The sequence below is a fragment of the Silurus aristotelis genome, assembly GCF_946808225.1.
Source record: "Silurus aristotelis genome assembly, chromosome: 17".
In the NCBI taxonomy this organism is placed as follows: domain Eukaryota; kingdom Metazoa; phylum Chordata; class Actinopteri; order Siluriformes; family Siluridae; genus Silurus; species Silurus aristotelis.
Genome location: NC_139590.1, coordinates 9974451 through 9996950, shown reverse-complemented (window position 1 = coordinate 9996950; position 22500 = coordinate 9974451). Strand labels below are relative to the sequence as shown.

Below are 22500 nucleotides of genomic sequence, written 5' to 3'. Positions count from 1 at the left end.
CACAATTTTACACAACCGACATCATTGGTTGTACTCTAAACTTGTTTTTGTATAAATGATCATATAATTCTTGATTGCTGTCTTAAATGTTCTTGCAAGGTTGTAATGGTGAAAACTGTGAATGTGATATATGTAATTCCAACAGTCATTCGTCACAGGGCTTGCTATCATACACAGATTCTAGGAAGACAAATTTATGATTGAATATATTTTATATTTATTGAATACAATTTTTATGTATGTGCACAAACGAGTTGCTGTATATATAATTATTCTGACAACAACAAAAATAAAGACAATATTGTTACAGGTTTAAGTTAAACATAAATTCACATTCTAGTGATAATTAAATGGTAAATGGCAAAAATAAAAAATTTTAATGCACTTCAGAAGAAACAAAAACCTAAGAATTTAAAAACACCACAAATGCATTGTGATAAAAGTCGAAGACAAATATAATTTCAAGTTTTACATTCTTTGCACTTATGATTTAGTATATATTACTTACCGTCTAATCTTTTAAACATAAGGCATATGCATGTAACATTTATTTATTCTGCGCCAGAAACAAAAGCATCTTAGAGTATAGCTGTGGAGTGTTGGGTCATAGTGGTCCCGCAAGCGTGCAAGCCGAGGTACCCCATCCCCCCTCCTGGTCACGTGATTCATTAAATAATTAATGCAGTGGTTGCAGAATAGATATGTATTCCTCAGGAATATCGCAGACATGGTCTCCTAGTGTCTGACGTGAAATTCAACTGCCCTTTTAAAAACAAGCCCTATAGCAGAGCGAAAAAAACCGAAGGCAGAGACCCTCACGGAGGCTGCAGTAAAACAAATTTGGACGGGGAGCATCTCACCGTCTGGAGCTTGTGAGTATACCATAAATCGGGGAACCACGCGAGCACTACCGCCGCCATTCTTCTAGGCTTGCCCATTTCCCTGCATTTATTTGAAATTTCTTGTTGTGGTAAATATCATCCAGAAATACCCATCCTCATCATTAATTGTCTTCCTGCATGCCTCAGAAGAGCCCATCTCATCGTTCGAAATTTACTGACAACTAGACGTCACTGCATCGCACCATATTCAATTCATGTCAAAGAAGCCTATTATATACAGCTTATATATGTATATATATATATATATATATATATATATATATATATATATATATATATATATATATATATATATATATATATATATATATATATATATATATATAGTTTGTGGCTTCTTGTTTCTTTTTTGCTTACTATTACCATAACCCTTTCCCTAGATCTGCATGTCCATCTCTACTTCTCCTCTCTCTCTCTCTCTCTCTCTCTCTCTCTCTCTCTCTCTCTCTCTCTCTCTCTCTCTCTCTCTCTCTCTCTCTCTCTCTCTCTCTCTCTCTCTCTCTCTTTTTTTTCTCTCCCCTTCTCCCATATTTTCAGCCAGCTACTTTGCTTGATTTATAGTGAGGTGTGTGTCAGCGGCAGCGGGGCTGCCATTGTGTATTTGTGAGTGAGTTGCGTTGTTTATGACCGTCTTCGCAATAAATCATCTCTCTTGGAATATGATGGGCGAGCGGTGATACGCGGAATTGAAAACAAAATTCAAGGGTTCACGTTTAGCTTACTTTTACGTTTTCAGATGTCACCACATAGTTCTAGCTTTGCCCGTATCGCTCTGCTCGTGTTAAGGTGATTGTGGCAGGCGTCATACGACAATGGATCAAGGATAATATTAAAGTTAAGTAGCTCTAGGTCTTGGGGTATTGCGTATGAGTTTACCAATTAAAGGATAATCTGTTTAAATTTGGCAATGCGGGAACCACCTCGTAGGTATGTAAATCTCATAAAAGCCCTCGCGACCGCCTGCAAATTTATAGCCAGAGGTCTTACACGTGGTCTTCTGTCGGCTGTCTCAGCTGAACATTAAAAACAGAACCCGGATACAACTTATTACAGGTGACCTATGAGGATTTAAGCAAAGAAGTTACCAGGCCACAGAACTGGATTACACGCATTTGTGTACGTATCATATTTACGGTTTTATAGCAAAATACAGACTGCTTTCTCTTAATAATATACAGCTATGTAAAAATATGCCACTGTGATATGCTTCTGTCATCACTATCTGTGTCAAGTGAAAATAAAATAATAGTGTCTTGCACAGTGGTTATTACGCTGAAAGTAATAGATTGGGTCTCTATTTTGCTAGGTAGGCTACACAAACTAGGAGGTTTCTTTGCAATACACATAACTTGGTTATTGTGTGCCTATTTTCTTTGAGAGTGCAATATTTGTGCAATACGTGCAGTAATGAGACGCAGAGTTTTAAACAAAACAGGTACATTTATTTTACATACAAGTGATTGAATTAATATTTATTAATGACACTATAATACAAACTTTACACGCTGATACAAAACACCGTTTAGAGATGGACAACAGTCTACAAAAAAAAAAAAAGAATAATAATAACAATAATTTATTCATTTATCTTCAGTAATCAGCTTGTCCTGGTCAGCGTGGATCCTGAGATTTATTCGGAATTAGGACGTCCATTGCATATTTTAGGACGGCATTGCAAATATTGACCCCATGAATATTTCGAACATTAATAATAATAATAATAATAATAATAAAAATAATATATATATATATATTATTAAAAAAAACATTTTATAAGAAATAATAAATACATCCACAATTGATGTGTTAACTTTGTTTGTCTGTTTGTTTCTCCTTAGAGAACCATTTTGTAGAAAGAGAAAGTAGAAAGAGTATGTGGCCGTTGGGGGTAAACACGTTCAAACATGTAGTTTCCGTAGCATTTTTGTTGCCGGGCCGAGTGTCAAAAATAATTTTTATATTCATTTAAGATCATGTTTATTAAAGCCCTTCGGACACGTTTCTTTTAGGGGTAAACAAGCGCACGTAACCTTATCTGATGGGTTCTTTGCAACAGTCTAGTAAAGTTAAAATGTAAAAATAACGAGCATTGATACAAGCATGCACTTATTTTACTATTACTATAAAAATATGATACATAAATATCAAATCGAGTAGTTGGAGCAGTATTTTTCTTAATATACTTACTCGTAAAATATATTTAAAAAAAGCAGACTCTAAGCAAGGTTCTATGAATTGTGGCTATATAAAAAATTAAACCAATGTAGCTACTAACAAATAAAAGCGCCAATATTGGGGATTATAATATCGACACTGCAGATTTAAAGAAAAAGACAAAAAAATCACTTTGATTAAACAATTAAACAATTGATTAACACACCAAAAAAGGTTTAAAACCGGAACCTTAACGCGTTGTGAGACAATTTAGATTAAGCCTAGTCCTGAAAAAAGAGAACAAGGATTGTGACATCAGTTTTGAAATATATCATTCAACAGAATGGAACAGATACTGCAATTCTACCAGCAAAATATATTGTCCATGTATTTCTGAAAATGAATCTTGAGAACTTTACAAACTATAAATTTGCTCTTCGCAATAAAATAATGAAATTTAGTTACAAATATTTTGTTTGGCGACCGTCTTCTTATATATCAGGTTTTTCAGGATAGTGGTAATGAAGATTTTTGTACTTGAAAATAAAATTATATTTAGTTAATCGTGTGGCAAACCTTATACAATCAAGCTTTTTGAGCATTGGCTAATTTTAGCTTATTCATGTGTTTTCTGTCCTAGTTTTTTTTAAAAAATCAATATAAAATTTCGCGCTGATCCATAAAGCTCTGCACAGGATTGCCGTCAAAACGCATGGGAAATAGTATGAAATAAGAAGTGAAGAAAACATATCCAGAGCCAATGCAGACTGTTTTCACTCAGTTCTTGATCGGGGTCAGGGGACCATTTTCATGTGGCGCCTCAAAGTAGTACGTTTGCTATCCTAATAGTTCCGAAGAGATAGGTGAGCTTTTCGCTTTGTTTCCTTTTTTACGTTCAGTTTGTGTGTGTGTGTGTGTGTGTGTGTGTGTGTGCGTGTGCGTGTGCGTGTGCGTGTGCGTGTGCGTGTGTGTGTGTGTGTGTGTGTAAGAGAGAGAGAGAGATTTGCGTCGTTTTTTATTCTAACTCTGTGCATTGAACAACCCAGCACACAAAGAATTCAATGTACAAGGCCAAGTGCATTTGCTTACCTTTCGAATTTCCAACATATCATTTGACAATAATTGTAAAAATGCTCATTTAAAAAACAAACTAACAAAACACAATAAGCAATTCAGTTGCTAAGTTTAATCGAAGCATATTTTAGAGCGAGCTTTGTCCTATTTTTTAACATGCAGCTAGGACTCTTCCAAAATGTCGGTTGACTTCGGAAAATCTTCCATCTATCAAAAAGAGACTAGTTGTGTTCGCCTTGCCGAAGCCCCCAGGTTGCAATGACCATATGTCCCATGTGTTGGCCCAGGAGCCGTGCAGTTCCCTATTGGGCAGAGGATGTCTTCTCCACCCTGTGTGTTCTGTCAGTCCACTGGTTCACTAGTTCACCATGTCAATCCACGCTGCTTCGCGCAGGCAGCGAGAAGCAGAAAGGCAGCTAGACGGTAGAGGTGGAATCACATGCTGGTTACTGCTGTCTCTGACGAGACACACGCCGAGAATTGGAATCCGGAATTCTCCAGATAGTAAAAAAAAATCGTGCACTAAAGACTATTCATAAAGACGCCTAAGTAGGTTAAGCGTTCAGACAACCTCTCTGGCCAGACGCGGAAGTTTTTTCACTATACAAAATGTCGAATATATACACGTTAAACAGTTCTTTTTAAATATTTCGTATGACGTTTATTACAACAACAAGGCTACGCTTTCGCTCGCGACGTTCTGAGACCCTTACAAAGTTTTGCGGAAAAATACATTCCGTGACTTGTTCATCGGTTCCATGGGCGTCTTGAACAAATATTCCAAAGCCAGGGCTATTTTCGTTGAAGAGACTGAAAGAATGCTGGAAGTCAGGTAAGGTTTTCAAGCTCCAACTGACACCACATGCCTGGATTCTTCCTAGTGTCCTGAGCTTCTCTGCCGACAAGTCATTAATTATCTCAGGCTGGAGCCATCCCTGGGTGTGCCTAGGCTCGAAAAACCTTTTGTTTTCAAACAGCTGACGATAGACGTCTTTAAATAGGTAACTGAACAGGGTTTAAGGTTCTAAACGTGTTCTTAAGGTCTTCTTTACTTTTACTTGTATATTGCCTTTCTATTAGTTTTCTCTAGGTTTTACACCATCTTTTAAAACTTTTGAAAAAGGGGGCATGCGTTAGTGATTTATGACTCGAAGAAAGGATTGCTTACTCAAGCAGCTCCCAGTTTAGATTCATGCCCCCACCCCTTATTTATGCTACAGGGACCCCAAAATGCACACCTTATAACACTATTTGTGTTCTTTTTTTTATTCGATAAAATAAATGACATCTCAAATGTAACGGAATCTGACTTAACAAAGCGGTGCCTAATCATTCAATTGTAGTCTCTAGCTGGATGATCATATTGAAACCTGAGTTCTCATTGTGTATGTTTACTTGGGTTTATGGCGAAATAAGACTATATGTGTTTAAGTTTTACTAACATGAAGTGTTCATTAACGTTATTTTAAAAGCTGTGTATTAAATGCTTTCACCGTTAACCAGAATAAGAAAAAAAAAAAAATTCCAGAAAACCGGACACATGTTGCTCCTCCACATAGCTGAAAACAAGGAATATGACACAATATAAAAATAATAATAAAAAAAGATCATATATATTCTTGAACCGACAGAACATATTTATTCATGTATTTGTCACATTATAACGTTTTAATCCAGCTAAAGTCATTGTGTGAGCCAGGCTGTAAGTTAATGTTAATGGTTTAACTTTCTTTAACTAATGTAAGTGTTTATTTAGTTTTACTAATTAGGCTCACGAAATAAGTGCATCACTTGTTTTTGTATAACATTTGATATGCCTCGTACACACACTCAACTTATATTTCGATATGCCTTCTAATCTTTTCCTCTATTAATAATGCTATTCTGGGGGAAACATGCTAGTCATTTTAAGATTTACATACAAGACTTCACGTATTCTTGTGCTTATCACAGTTAGCGAAAAAGTAAACTTATATTGTAATCGAATGGGCTATGCTTTGTAAATAATGTGTTCAGAGTAAACCACAAAATTGTATGTCACTATGATTGAATTGATTTCATCACAAATCTCTGACAGAGCACAAGAACTTTGAGAATATTAGGTTATTTACAAACTTAACACAGGTGCAATACCTGTCATATTCCCAAATGCCATAAATGTATACTTTGTATAGTATAAAGGTAGTATAAGGTTTTTTTTTCTTTCATTCTGGTGAGTACTTACGGAAATCATTTTTTGTTTGCATTGGCACACAAACTTAATTTTCATTCACCAATCGCCACTTGCATGTTTATTCAAATGTATAGATGAGTTTGTTTGAGATGGAAAATGTAATTTCAGTGCCTTGCACATTGGCCATTTACCCCGCTATAATCTAAGGTTTGTATTAAAGAAAGGCGAAGTGCCAATACGACTACTAGCACATGAAATCGAGGCCTCTTGAGTCGTTTGTCATATTTCGTGGAACTGGCACTTTTCAAGCCCAGAGGCCATGAGACTCAGTTGACCCAGATTCCTCCAATCGTCCTCTTTGTGTTTTTCTATTGAGACCAAGTTAAATATTACCCATGTAGAGGCTTGTCGGTCTTTAAAAATTAACTTCTTTTAAAACCATCGATTTTAGTTTTTAGCAGCGCAAACTGTGTAAAGCACTTGTGCACCAGGTTATCATAGGCCATCTCTATAAAAATGATATATGCAATACAGAAAAAGTGAAATGTCTCTGTGAAAAGATATACTCTTTAATGAAAGTAAAATAAATCCCCATACAACGCTTATTGTCATGGTTATGGCGTACACGCGTATACTAATAATTAGAGCTTACATTTCTTGATGTTCAGTGAGGATCGAACCGACCGTTTATGAAGGTCAGTGCTCGAATGAGAGCTCATTTCAATTCGGGCATTTATATAATATGAGCCTAAATGTGTGGGTGTCAGAAACCAAACCCACTGCTCTCAGAGCACTTGCCTCCATTAACATTTTAGATTGGACGCTTGCAAGTTTGGTGTGTTGAAAGCTCCGTGTCATCCGTCAGAATGCTTTTGAAAAGAAGATATATAGGTCTCGTTTTTTCATCTTAAACCAAAGTTGTCACATTTGCTTAAACGAACTAGACAAATGGACTCCAGAGTATATAGACTTTTCCGCTTTGCTTTAGGTTAAAGTGTGTTGTAGGCAAGTCTAGGTAAGCTAAAGTCGTAGCAAGTTGGAAAGCCAGCGATTGAGCAAGTGAGTGAGCGAGAGAGAGAGAGAGAGAGAGAGAGAGAGAGAGAGAGAGAGAGAGAGAGAGAGAGAGAGATTGCCACTAAAGTTGGACGTTAAACGTTTACTATGTGAACTGTTCTTCGAGTGTGTTATGTCTGTAATATGGGATTTGAGCAAAGCATTGCCTTTACTGAAAAATCTGTGTCTGGTAAAGAGACCTTAGCTCCCAAAAGCCTGTGCATCCACTTAATATGCATTTTGATAAATTATGCAGGAGCCCTTTGTTGCAAAGCCTGCAGAAATGAACCGAGGCGAGCCCCGCAGTTGTTACTGTCCGTTTTTCGATACCCTTCGCAATAATCGAAACATTCTGGAGGCTTTCATTCTGGAGATTTCAGTCTGGTTCTGTTTCGAGTAAAATCTCGTTGATGTCTTGCTTCTTTCCTGGCCAATTCCCCCACTAAAAATTGGCTCATCAGCTCTTCTGGCTGGAAGCTGCCTCCTCCCTTTGTTCTGAGCGCAGCAGCGTTCGTGCTTGCGGGGGAAGGATCACCCTTCACTTTCTAGGTAACTTTACGTTAGTACAGAAAGACTGCGAGTTGTTGGCGTGTTAGCAGGGACGAAAACCACCTAAAACTGCCCGTTTAGTATTTGAAAGGGCGCCGGGGATGGACGCGAGCCAACGGCGTGCGTGAGTGCGGGGATGCAATAAATAACTTTATAGCGCTATAGGCCGCAGAGTCGGGGAGGTCGGGGGAATCCTCGTTTTGATTTATGTGTTTGGGGTAGCTGTCAGGAGCCGGCGAACGGGAGAGTCCAACGTTTTTATTCCACTTTTAATAAGCGCTACTATGCAGACAAGCAAGGCCATTTCATTCCATTTCTACTTAGGCCATTGCCTAATGTATATCCAGTTTCGATTCTCTAAGGTTCTCGTTTGGATTAGAAACTATTTTAAGGAAGGATTTTTGACCAGAATGGTGGGGCTCACGTTTTATGGTCGACGAAATAACGCTTGATGCTTTTGTAAATGTTTTTATTTTCATTATTTCTTTATTTGCACTACAACTATGGATTATTATAATGATAATAATAATATTAATTATTATTATTGTTGTTAATATTAGTAGTAGTTGTAGTAGTAGTATTACTATTATTATTATTATTACTAGTAGTAGTTATATTGTTTCTGCTGCTATTGTTGTTGTCTTTTTGAATTACAGAACAAAATGTCTTATGTTAAACTGGTTGTTTATTATTGAACAATTCATATTTGATTTAGGTTCATTTAAAATCAAATATGCATACCATATATGTAATGAATTCCTTATCCGTAAATTAAAGCATGCTTCTTTTTAAAATGCACTTCTAAAGTTTTGTTTTTAAACTCTGAAACGAAATAATGATATACGAATTTCTAAATATAATTTTCTACAAATTCTGGCTCTTTGTTGATGCGAATTCTATGTTTTTGTCTGCAAAGGCCTCGAAATATATACCGGTACGGTAGCAGCGTCAACTCTTAAATGGCTTTAAAGGTTTATAAATAAAAAAAAATTGCTCCATGTTTTGATGGCATCTTTTGTGTTTTTATGTATACCTTTAGTACCATCGAGGTATCTGGAAGCTGTATTCTTGCATAAAATCTAGACGTGAAAGACGTTATCTCGGTAAGTTATCCTTTTTTTTTTTACTGTAAAATATGAATGTATATAATATCTTTCCGATTACATGCTTAACGAAACACATTCTTGTTATGCCCGAGCCATTGCATTGATAGTCTATAATGGGAAATATTGATTTGAAATTTGTAACCAGTATTAACCGATTTGAAATAATGCTGACTTCGAAGTAAGCAAGACTTATTCCTGTTTTTACTTAGATGCATTAAGTGTCTTATTTTTTTTTATTTTATTAGAAAAAATAAATAAAAGTGGACTATTTTTTATTTAACGTATGCAACGTTTACAATATACACTAAAGCGTTCTACTATATTATATGATATTAAATGGAGGCACTCTTAATGAAGTTGTTAATAAATCCCCTCAATCTTTATGATCTGTATAGAACGATTAATCAATTAAAATCCTTTGTGTGCATGTCCTTAGTGCTGCTGCAATGGCCATATGGCCAAAAACATTTACTTTTCTTGCATTGCAATGATATTAAAGAAATGCTTTGAAAATATTATAGAAAAAACGGCTATAAATAAAATATAGACAAGGGTTATATCCCTGAAAACTTTCAGAATTTCAGGATTTAAAAGGCAAATAATCGTGCAGCGACTTGTAATAACATTCTTAGCCTGTTTTCTTATGTGTAAATAAACACACAAAGACGACAATTTCAACCACAGCTCAGTAATTATTTTTCCATTTGCAAGGGTTCCAATGACATGGATATTTACAATTCTGTAAAACAGGGTAACACAATTTCGCTTTTTTTTCGGATTATATCCTATTCATATTATACAGACTGTTTAAAAACATACATAAAAATATGTATGTATGTATGTATGTATGTATGTATGTATGTATGTATGTATGTATGTATGTATGTATGTATGTACTTGTATATACACGAAAAATATAGAATTAATTATAATATATATAGAATATTCTGTTGTTTACAGTTCAATCGCTAATCCCTATATCGTTCCAAATAAATTTAAAATTTAATTAGATTAAAATACTGTATTTATTAATAAGCTGCCAAGTTGGCTTTACGTTTTGAATGTGCAGTTTAGGCCTGTTTATGTAAAATATTAATTCATTTATATTTTATAATCCAGAACTCGACACTACGAAATACATCCCATGAAAACATAAATAAAAAGCCTTAAACAGACCTTCAATTTCAAAACCGCTAAGCTGAAACAATCCACACATTTCCCATCGTATAAGAATGTTTACGTATGTTATTTTATAAAAAAATAAAATAAAAAAAAGTTGTGTTATTAGAATAACGTTTTCTTCAGCCCACGTATTAGTTAATTACTAATCTTTTGAGTGGATCCGTCAAACATTTAGTGGTAGTTGCAAAGTTGAGGACAATGGATTTAACGAAAAGAGTTGCAGACACCTACATTTTTGCCTCCTGCCTTCCTCCCACATAATTGCTGATGTTCTCTATTCAAGTATCTATTTGCAAATCACCTTTTAACAATTGACTGTTTACAGCTGTCGGCGAGTGGAAGAAGTCATAAATCTTAGCCATAAGGGTGTCCGGAATAATAAAAATACGAGAGAGAGAGAGAGAGAGAGAGAGAGAGAGAGAGAGAGAGAGAGAGAGAGAGAGAGAGAGAGAGAGAGAGAGAGAGAGAGAGAGAGAGACTTTAAAACATAATATTTTATTTCCATTTTGCTCTTCGACTTTTTTTTTGTATATTTCCTCATATTGATTTACTAATAGAGTCCCACTACTTCCACGTGCCGCTTATAGTTATATTAAACAGTCCACTGGTGCATTTTTAAAGTGTGCTCCTTAGTAAAATTTCAATTGTGTGATCGGGACTCATCGGTGTGGTTAAATATATACAAAAAAATCATCTAGCATCTATTTGTATGCTTTGTATTCACACTCCTCCCTCGCTTACAAGTACGTCTCCTGTCTGTTCTCTTGTTCTCCAACCCCTCCCAACCTGTTTTCATATTTTGCGCATAAGTTGTACAAGTTATGTTGGAAAACATGGAACAACGCAGACAGAATTCGCTTTCTGTCTAAATCTAACCGACGACCAACGACGCAAAAATCAGGTTTTTTTTACATGTACCGATGGATTAATTAAGGAAAACAAATTATTTTTTTCATGTTCTTTTTTGATCTAATGACGAATGAGCATTGCTTGACACCTCAGCTAGTAAGAAGTGGGATAAAAAAAGAGGTGGATTTGATGTTAGGGTCCTCCTGTCCTGCTCGCCTGCAATTAGCATAATTTCTCACTGGTGACGCTGTTTGATGGGGATTAACGCTTGCGCCTGGCACATTCAAAGCCACCCCCGTTATTTCCAAACAGCCGGAGAGGCCTGTGATGACAATACAACAATCCACCAAATGGGGAGGAAAGTGCGAAAATAACACGCACAAATGCCAGCATCCGAAAGACAACGGGGAAATGTGGCGTCGGGGAGTCGAGAGACCCTTTCGGATTATGATGTTCGGGTTTGCACGGTGAGTGAGAGGAGAGAGGGTGAAGGAAGCGAAATCTGAGGCCATTGTTATCAGCGAGCAGGGCGTACCAGTCGACAGGGCGGCCAGGAGCAGCGCTGCCTGTCCATTTGCCGTTCTCCTCGCATACCTCAGATCTTTCATGCTTAAATCGTCTTCCCCTAAGCCAGTCAAGGAGACCAAACCAGGAGCGCCCGCACTGTGGCGCGGGCCAACCGTGCTCGCCATACCCGCTGTATGACAATCTCTTACTGGCTGGAACATCGAAACGAGGACGAGCTTTCGGGTTTTTCATTTCCCGGACTGACCGAATGTGAAAAAAAAAAAACATGGTGACTGCTCGAACGTCGTTTGTCAGAGGCTAAGGTAAGATGGTTTGAAATAGGCTATCAGTTTGTGAATGGCGGTATGCGTGTCCTAGTGATTTATGACCATACGACTGCAAACACGGTTCAAGAAGAGTTCACACCGCGTTAAGCTTCCAGGCAGCAGTCCTCTTTTTACCCCTCAAGATCGTTTGATAGTCGAACATATTCGTTTTTAGGCTCGCATTTTGTTTAGTATCAGCGAAAGCCTTCGGTCTGGACATTGAACCACTCACTTTGGTGTAAATTGTACGTGTATTATTTGAGTGATTTATGGACGATACGTGCTATGTGCGATTCAAATGTTGTATAGATAATCGACAATTGGAAAGTGTCGCCACTGTCCGAGATTTCCACAAACGGTCTCGAGTGACACTGTTTTATTTCATATAGAAATCGCATGTCCCGGCCATTTTCTGCATCAGTGTAGGCTCTATTAAAAAAAAACAAGACTGAGGCTTTACATTATACTCTTATTGGTTTACATACAAAGTATTGTTCTGTTATTGTATTATTTCGATCTGCTCTGTATAGAAATTTCCGTGTCCGATAGCTAAGGGGCGCCCAAGCGATGTTCTCCCCTGTTGTTTTGTTGACGTTTCACGGGTTAGCCCTTTCTTCCAACCACATCCTCTTGACTCTGTAATCTTGTTAAGGTTAAATCTAGAGAAAAGTTGGTTATTGTGTTACCGTAACAAGACGGCCAGGACATTACATGTTCTATTGAAAGGAACTACGATATGATTTCATATCTATAGGCCTAGTACTTTTTCCCCTCCCTCCCTCTCTCCCTCCCTCCCTCTCTTCCTCCCTCTTCCTGTCTGTCTGTCGGTCCGTCTCTCTCTCTCTCTCTCTCTCTCTCTCTCTCTCTCTCTTCTCTCTCTCTCTCTCTCTCTCTCTCTCTCTCTCTCTGTCTCACAATTACATGTATTCCGTCCGTCCTCATCAAAGATGAATGAGTTTCATTTGTGACGTGTTAAGAATTGATGTTCAAAAGTTCATGTTCTCACTTATAGGATCAGACCCATCTAAATCTTGCCTCGTTCTATATTTTTTTTTTACATTTTTAACATTTTAATGTTAAAAATAAATGCTTCAATTATTATTATATAGACAACCACAGTTGCAAGCTCATATTTTAGACTCTCTCTCTCTCTCTCTCTCTCTCTCTCTCTCTCTCTCTCTCTCTCTCTCTCTCTCTATATATATATATATATATATATATATATATATATATATATATATATATATATATATATATATATGCCTGACAGATTTTAAAACATTTCTTTAGTAGAAATTGTAATATTATTTCTAATTATATTAATATTAATGCTTGTTTTTAAATGAAACGCAATGTTTGTTATATGCGTTTTGCAATTTAGCACAAATACTTGCTGTAACTATTTAGTGTAAGCAACCAGTAGTTTACGTTACAGACATCATGCGAGTATATATATGTAATCCTGGTAATTTTGAATGAAATATACAATCATCTGTGTTTTATAAATGATATTATTGGTTTCGTTTGCATTTGAAGGTGTTGATATGTATACATGGTTTAAATGTTAACAGAAACGCTGGATAACAGTATTATCATTTTACAAAAAAATATATTTGATGATTCTTACTTGACCACTAGCTTTAAATAGAGAGCTGGTACCTGTAAGTGTTTAAGAGAATACACTCCACCTTCTCCTTTCAACCACCCCAACCCAAAGAGAAGAGGTCTTTGACTATTTCCGGGATTAGAATAGTCTATTTTGGTTCAGCGAGCATGATGAATCATATTTAGAAAGAGCTTCCGGGGACGTCTTTCCTCGCCACGTTTGAGGAGCCCACACCTTAACAATGCCGTTTTTTGGGGGGTTTTATTGTTGACCAAATACATTTGTGTGTAACTCGAGAAAGCCCTCTGGAAATGGCCTCTATGCATGAGACATATTCATTGATTTGTCTGGACTGCTAAAAACATTTTGTAGAGCCCAGGTCTTTTATGAGCCTATATGCTTTTCTTTGGTTAGCTTTGGTTGTCCTCGGTTGGCTTAAAAAAAACAGCAGCACAAACAAGCAAAAAAACAACAACAAAAACCCTACTATAAATACCAGATCCACCAAATAATAATAATAATAATATTAATAATAATAATAACAACAACAACAACAACAACAACAACAACAACAACAACAATAATTATTATTATTATTATTATTATTATTATTATTATTATTATTATTATGATTAATTCGGCATTCTGTTCAGTGTTCTTTTCTGTTGGGTTGAAATAATAGTATTTAAAAACATAATTTTACAATTAAACGTTTTTTACTTTAAAAACTAATAGAAACCAAAATATAACGACTGGCCTTTAGAAATGAAATGTACAAAAGTATTCAGGAAATTAAATGTAAACAAACAAGCAACCAAATATATATTTTATTAACCACAATGTGACAAAATATTTTATTATTACAAATAATTTACATTTGAGAATGTCGCCAAACAATCGTTCAAGTTAAAATAACATTCACCAGATACAATAAGTAATTTAATCGTTCAAAATGGTTTTAAGATATAAAAAAACAAAATGATGTTTCTAAAAATCTGCACAGTTGTTTTCTTGTTGATAAGAGTGTGTAAAAGAAAGACCTAGAGGAAAAATTGCAATCCAGCGTTGCCCGACGTAGCATCTGCAAGCCGCATTGTGGGAACGCGCTATTCATGTCATAGCGCTTTTCAGCGCAGTAAGATGGATTTACCTTGCACCCCTCTTATTATGTGCCTCTTATAACCTTTCAGGTCAGCTTCCAAGAGGCCGTTGGAAAAAGACCGTCACGTGATACCGGGTGCCAATGTTCTTCCAGAAGGTCGTCAGGACCCTGGTAGCCGGTAACGCGAATTTTGGAAATGCAGAAAACCACCTACTACGACAACTCGACATTATTCGGAGGTTATTCGTATCAGGGGGCCAATGGCTTCAGTTATGAGGCCCAGCCAGCGGCTTTCCCGAGCTCGGCACACCTTGACGGCGATTATCAGAGGTCTGCCTGCTCACTGCAGTCGCTAGGCACTAGCGCACCCACACAATCACAGCACGCCAAGACGAAAGAGCTTAATGGGAGCTGTATGCGTCCAAGTTTACCATCTGAACACCACCAACCTCCCCAGGTTTCTCCTCCTCAAAATTCGGTGAACCCAACTGGATCTAGTGCCCCCCAGCAGCCGGGTGGTAGCGGCAGTGGTGGGGCAGGAGGCGGAGGTACTACTAAATCCTCAGCCAAGTCGTCCACACTTGCCCAGAACCCGACCATCAGCAAGCAGATCTTCCCCTGGATGAAAGAGTCACGTCAGAACACCAAGCAAAAAACCAACTCTCCTAGCGCAAGTTCAGCTAATGGTGTGTGTGCCAACCACTCGTTACCATTTAATGATTACTCCCTTCCCAACCCCACCTGCTTCTCATGTCTCAGGCAGATGTTGACCAGCATATAGGTGTTATGTTATGTTATGTTATGTTATGTTATGTTATGTTATGTTATGTTATGTTATGTTATGTTATGTTATGTTATGTTATTGACATTAGCAAATGTTTATACAGACAATGCTGTAGAAATGTCAAAGTATGTTCTGCAAAAAAATAATTCCTAAACGATTCTCATGACCACGTGCACAATTTGCGAAAGATGTGTTGTACACTGGCCTAGTTCTTGTGTTATCTTTAAAGGCAAATGTAGTGCACGACAATCACCACAAATATTCTAGCTTACTGCACGGTACGACTGGCCGTGGGCTTTTGGTCATAATACAATTTACATATACGGGGTCAGTGTTAGGACACGCATCTATTAATAAATGCCAGTTATGAAGTGTTGACAACCAGTATCAAGGGGTAGATTTTTTCGTGGCCTGTTTTATTAAGAAGAACGATGCATTCAATTGCCGCTTGTAGTAATTATGTTTTATTTCATTCCCAACCCAGCGGAGAGCAGTGGCGGCGAGAAAAGCCCTCCGGGTTCCGCGGCTTCTAAGAGAGCGCGCACAGCCTACACGAGCGCACAGCTTGTGGAACTTGAGAAAGAGTTCCATTTTAATCGGTACTTGTGTCGGCCTCGACGCGTAGAGATGGCAAATCTTCTCAACCTCAGTGAAAGGCAGATCAAAATCTGGTTCCAAAACCGGCGCATGAAGTACAAGAAGGATCAAAAGTCAAAAGGGATGGGCTCCTCCTCAGGGGGGCCATCACCAACCGGAAGCCCACCCCTGCCAATGCAGTCCTCAGCCGGCTTTATGAACTCCATGCACTCAATGGGCAGCTATGACGCGCCGTCGCCGCCATCTTTCACCAAGCCTCATCAAAACGCGTATGCCATGTCATCATCCTATCAAAATTCCATGAAAGGTTGTCCCTCGCAACAGAAGTATGGCAACACAGGACCAGAATATGACCCACATGGGCTACAGGGTAGCAGTGGCAACTATGGGACACCTAACATGCAGGGCAGCCCTGTGTACGTAGGAGGGAACTATGTGGATGCCATGCCTGCCACTGGGCCATCTATGTACAGCCTCAACCACCTGCCACATCACCAATCTGCCAGCATGGACTACAACGGTGCCACGCAGATGTCGGCTAACCAGCACCACGGACCGTGCGACACACATCCGACATACACAGATCTGTCAGCGCACCATCCTTCTCAGGGTAGAATTCAAGAAGCACCCAAGTTGACGCATCTGTAACAGGTTTGGGGGGGAAAATGAAATAGAAATTAAAATAGAAGGAAAACACAAACACACGAGCAAACACGAACCCAGGGGATGATGCAATGGGGTTGAAAAGATGATCCAGTGGTTTCTTGCCGTTTCAATCACAACAGTTGGTGTTGATGTTGTCCTTTAATTCGCCTGTGAGCACATTCATTTGTTCAGAAGACATCTCACAATCAGTTCTGAATGCATAGTTCTGAAAGCTCTACTAAAACAAAGATGATGAATAGTGGGTTAATGTGGATAGTGTAAATCAATTTATAGATTATTTTTCTCTATGACCTTGTGTGACTCCCTTTACGCCATCATTGGCATGCGTGTATTTTGTCAGCCTATCGCCGAGTTCTTTACTGTAAAACGTGCTTGAGGGTGGAGCGTAGCGAACACTTGAAACCGGCGTTAGGAAACCACTGGATTGTTTTTGTTCACTTCCCTTTTTCCACATACCTCTTTTTTTGTTTGACAGACTCGCTAAAGCGTCATTGCCCCCCACCCCTTACCTAAAACCATCAAAAACGTGTACGTAAGAGTTTTACGTGTAAAACGTCAATCTATACTTTTTATCGGATTGATAAATTGAATACTGCGTAGGGCCTCCTCTCGTAAAGCGCCTAGAATTGGATAAAACTTACTAAATTGGTACAGGGTATGGAAGGCCATTTGAGAATTTAGTCAATACATAGTCGCCCCTACCTTTTTCAATGGTTGTGCCCCCTCCCTCGTCCCCCTGTTCATTTTTTGCCCCTACTCTCTCTCTCTCTCTCTCTCTCTCTCTCTCTCTCTCTCTCTCTCTCTCTCTCTCCCCCATTTATTGAGTTTGCTTACATTAGTCTTCACTAATTAAAAAGACAGACATTTTATCATGTCTTGACTTAACGTGGAAACAGGGTATAAATGAACAAAATGCATGCCCGAGATGTCAAGCAATGGTGTAAACGTTTCGGTTTACACATAATGCTTTCTCGACTGGGCATCATTGTTGCACTTAGAGTTTACATTTTGATGGATAAGGAAAAAAGTAAATCTTATTTTGAAGCGAAAGACCTTCAATCAGCGTCTTTCGGTATGTGTTCAAACGAACATTCATAAATATATATTTATTTGTTATAGCCAGTTTAAATACTTTTTTTTAATTATTTATCCCTCATGTATTTATATCGAGAAAGTGTACTTTTTTAGTATTTACCTGTTATAAGGAAAAGACATTGTGTTCTTGTCATTGTAACTAATTTTGGTTATTGTATTTCTAGAGTAACCTAGGTTTATGTTACCCTTGTACATAAACGACTTGACTTGTACAGGGTGCGAACAGAGGAATCAACCCGTTCCAGCATAGTCGGAAATTAGACAGTATAGCGAAACATTTTTTTTCTTTTTTTTTTAAGAAAAAACTTTTTGTTCTTTGTAGTTACTTTGATTTTCTTGTTAAGAGTTGGCTGTTCAACAATTCTTTAATAAAATATTATGTTAATCATTTTCATTCTAGTCCTGCAGTTCTTTAGTACAGTGATTTATGCCCACCCATCCTCTACGCTGCGTGGTAAACACACACACACACACACACACACACACACACACACACACACACACACACCGGTGTTTGTCTCCTCGTGGCTTCTAAAAGTATCCGGCAGGTCGTGCCTCGTGAGCAAAGGTCAACTCAGTCCATTTACTCGGTTTATTTTCAGAGCTTAAAAAGAACGAATTTCACAAAGTACATCAAAAGTCATCATCAAAACTTGTAGGATTTATAGAACCTGGATTCCAAGATTTAATTTATTGAACACAATATAGTTAGAATTAAATCAAATCAGAATTTTCAAAAAGTTGGAACATTGTTTTTATTTTTTCGACCATAAAACAAAAAAACAGGAAAGTACTGTACAAATAATTAGGTCGAGCTTAAAAAAAGAATCATTAAAAATTAAATATTATATAGTAAATAATTTGCATGAAAGTGATTAGGCTATATGGGGTGATGGTATAATATGTCTTGCAGTGAAGCTAACGCGCTACATTAGCTGCCTCTATAAAAAAAATGCAGTGGTTATCTTTCAGGTTATGGATACAGTTCTGCACATTGTAAGATAAAGGCGAAAATATCAAGCTAAAAAAAATAATGCGGACTAAGATAGATAGATAAATATATAAATAGAAAGAGAGAGAGCGAGAGAGAGAGAGCGAGAGAGAGAGAGAGAGAATATACAACCAAAATGTAATAACCTTTCAAACATTTCCCAAATTACCCTTTTGAAAGAAAACTCACAAATAACGATATTTCCGATTTTTTTTGTGGTTATAAAATAAATAAAAATAAATAAAAGGAACATCGATATAATCTGCAGTTAAATCCAATCTGTTAGTAGACCTCTTGAACTGATCCGCTATATATTCACTGGCCACAGAGTGCTTTGTATACCCATTTAATACCCAAACACCCACACACATTTTTATGTTTTCCTCTGCTTCCTCCCAAGGATAACACCGAAAAGAATTGCGAGCAATTCAAGACATTTTCAGACCTCTGGACATACACGCGGCCTTCCTGATTTTATTACCGGAAACAATTCCATACTTAAGCATTACATAAAAAGACGCCTTAAGATTTAGGTGAATTAATTTAGCCATAAAATACGAAAGTCTACGCGGGAAATAAAAGCGCTTTCTTTGTTGTAGCCGTGGAGTGAAGAGGCGAATTCTTGAGGGTGGTTCCTGTCAAGCGCTTTGCCGGCGAAAAGATTGATCACCACTGCTTCTTCACTACGGAATATAGCCCATGTGTTATTCTCTCTCATGCTCTCTCTCTCTCTCTCTCTCTCTCTCTCTCTCTCTCTCTGAAAACATCACTATTTTAATTTTAACAACCAAATTTTATATCGAACCATTCAACCAAAGTTTAAGTACAACGTATTTTCCTCATGCGGGATGGTTCGACAACAAAAAACAAACAAAACAAAACCTCAACTATATATCATTGAACATATTTTAGCCTATGGCGTAATTCAACTTTTTAGATTTTACAACTGTTTAAAACGTTTTATTTATGATTATTATTAATAGAAACTATAATTTTGTAACAATAAAATTTGTGCAACTTCACCTTAACATCAAAATAAATAAAAACTGAGAAAATATCGTTTGAAATAATGATTTAAAATTTTGCTGCAAACTTACATGCACAACGGTCCCCAGTTTTAGAAGTCTCATAGCAGTTGGAAAGCTGTAAATTAGTCAATCTAGGCTACACAATGCTTATTCGCGGCGCTCTATGTAATGTTCAGCCTCTAAAATCTCTCAGAAACATCCCAGTTTGTTTAGCCTACACAGGAGAAATAGTATATATACACACATACACATAAATATTGACAGCTTATAGATACAGTTCTTGTCTGTTACTCTTGTCAAAACTTTTAAGATTAATGACTATGTTAAAATTCGCAGTTAGCCATATTGTGGATATGCTTTTAACAGGCATTTAAGGCCTCAGGCTTACATCACCCAAAGCCCTTTATTCATATGGCTATTGTCTAAGTGAAGACGTTACTTAACCACCCACACCTTTGGACACTCAAGCACATGGCAACCGTACCCAGTTTGATTATATACACCAAACGTGGGAATTATGTGATCTTGAATATTTGATCTATATAGAAAATAATACTTTCTTTTACCACCAGGCCCCGTATTTCCATTGGTTGCGACTAGTCATGTGACCAGGAATTGGCTGCAAATTCGCCCATAGTCCTCAGCTTAGTAGACTCTGGTCCCCATACGCTAGTAATATCACCAATTATTAAAGCCTGCAAAAACAGTCGTGGGGAGAGCGCTAAATAAAACCGCGCATTTTGGATGTTATTTTTGTGTATTTTTTATGACGCTGGCCGCCCATTTTGCTTAGGCAAAGCGATGAATTTTGAATTTGAGAGGGAGATTGGGTTTATCAACAGCCAGCCTTCCCTTGCTGAGTGCCTGACGTCTTTCCCCGCTGTCCTGGAGTCATTTCAAACTTCATCAATCAAGGACTCGACAGTAATTCCACCTCCTTTCGAACACACTATTCCCAGCCTAAGTCCTTGCACAGGCAACCAGGCGCGACCGAGGAGCCATAAGAGAACCGCCTCTAATGGCCTCCAGCTCCGGTCGCAAACCACGCCAACGCAGCAGAAGCAGGTCCCGGCTTCAGCCACGACCGGCGGCCCCCTTGCACACGAGTTCCCATGGATGAAGGAAAAGAAGTCGTCGAAGAAATACCCCAAGCCTGGAGCAGCACCCACTGCACCAACTGCAGCTGCCTCTCCCTCCCCAGCATCATCTGGTTTCAATACCGCAGGACTAGAGTCCCCCACAGGTCAGTACACAGTCTTATTCCTTATATTATTATTATTTTATTTTATTTTATTTTTTCATTTTTGCTGTTCATTATTATTATTATTATTATTATTATTATTATTATTATTATTATTATTATTATTATTATTTTTATTTTTATTATTATTATTTTGACATACGACTGTTTATTGAACCTACATGTAACGATTTGACTGCCATTCTGAAGGGGAAAAAGTATTCTTTTTTACAGACCTAAAATGTGCTATACATGACTGTCCCCGATAATATTTGTTGCATTAAAAGCATTAAGTAATGCACATATTAACATGCACACTAGCTAAAGCCATATTGATAACATGAATCATTATTCGTTTCAAAAGACTATTATTTATATATTGTAAAATCCATCCGAATTATTCAGTCGTTTTTATATTGTTATAAAAGCAGCTTGGTTATTGTAGTTTAGGCGAATATTGTCTATAAAACATGTACATTAATACTCGCACCCCTTCTTTCATTATTGGTGCATTCATTGGGAATCATTGTGTTTATAAAATGTGTGATAAGAAAATTGTCCGCAGGTTAGTGAAGTCTTTAAGACATTTATTCATAACCGTGTCTTGGCTTGAGGTAGCCATTTTGGTTCCAACTATCAATATGTAACGAGAAAGCACTGGAAAAAAAAACAGGAGCTTGCTTGCTTAACGCATGTACACTGCAAAATCCAGTTGTTATGACCAAACCAGACAAATGTTAAATGCTCCTACGATATTTATGAATATTAAATTAATTTCTCCTTTCCCAGAAATCCAAGTCGGGTTGGACAATGGCAGTGGTTCTCGTCGTCTGAGGACAGCATACACCAACACACAACTACTCGAACTGGAGAAGGAGTTCCACTTTAACAAATATCTTTGTCGGCCCAGAAGGGTCGAAATTGCAGCCCTTTTGGATCTAACCGAACGCCAGGTCAAAGTGTGGTTTCAAAATCGTCGCATGAAACACAAGCGACAAACGACGCACCACCGAGACGGACAAGAAGGCGAGTCTAGCGCTTTCGAGCCACTCGAAGGCTCAGACGCAGCCTCGCCTTTCCCTAACCCGCCACCGGAGACGTCCGGTCCGGCAGCATCCAGTTCTAGTTCGGCCAGTACATCCGAGAGTGAGCCGTCGCTTTCGGCTTCTTGCTTCAGTAACGGTGCTGACAATACACACCCCACGCCTGATGAAAGTCAGCCAATACAGACCAAGTCGGCAGATGGCCCTGACACAGCGGTTCACTCACCCACGTACCCGACACCCACAGCCGATAACCCCCGTACAATAGTGGAGCCGCACAAGGAAATGCCAGAGAACGCCTTCACACAGCCGCAGGACGCCAACTCACTAGCGGACCTGAATTTCTTTTCCGCTGACTCCTGCCTACAGATTTCGGACGCTTTATCGCCCAGTCTGCAAAGCTCGCTGGATAGTCCCGTAGACTTTTCCGAAGAGGATTTTGACTTGTTTACAAGTACTCTTTGTACTATAGA

General features: G+C 38.0%; 2 protein-coding genes across 7 annotated transcripts in view; both read left to right on the top strand.

Annotated features, from left to right (window-relative positions):
* The window catches only part of hoxb3a (homeobox B3a), a 47292-nt gene extending 29179 nt beyond the window's left edge, over nt 1-18113 (top strand). Inside the window, exons 1-4 of one of the 6 annotated variants that reach the window (XM_083566339.1) lie at nt 1535-2018; nt 8945-9008; nt 14672-15269; nt 15852-18113. In XM_083566339.1, the coding sequence (XP_083422465.1) occupies nt 14780-15269; nt 15852-16612 (1251 nt within the window). In that variant the 5' untranslated portion in view covers nt 1535-2018; nt 8945-9008; nt 14672-14779 and the 3' untranslated portion in view covers nt 16613-18113. The other 5 variants (XM_083566337.1, XM_083566336.1, XM_083566338.1 and 2 more) reach the window with 5 other exon arrangements.
* Nucleotides 18114-18524: 411 nt separating this feature from the next.
* Nucleotides 18525-22500, top strand: part of hoxb2a (homeobox B2a) — a 4482-nt gene continuing 506 nt past the window's right edge. The window contains 3 exon segments of the mRNA XM_083566341.1: nt 18525-20987; nt 21774-22394; nt 22397-22500. The exon segment at nt 22397-22500 is cut by the window's right edge and continues 506 nt beyond it. Coding sequence (XP_083422467.1) covers nt 20489-20987; nt 21774-22394; nt 22397-22440 — 1164 coding nt within the window. The 5' untranslated portion in view covers nt 18525-20488 and the 3' untranslated portion in view covers nt 22441-22500.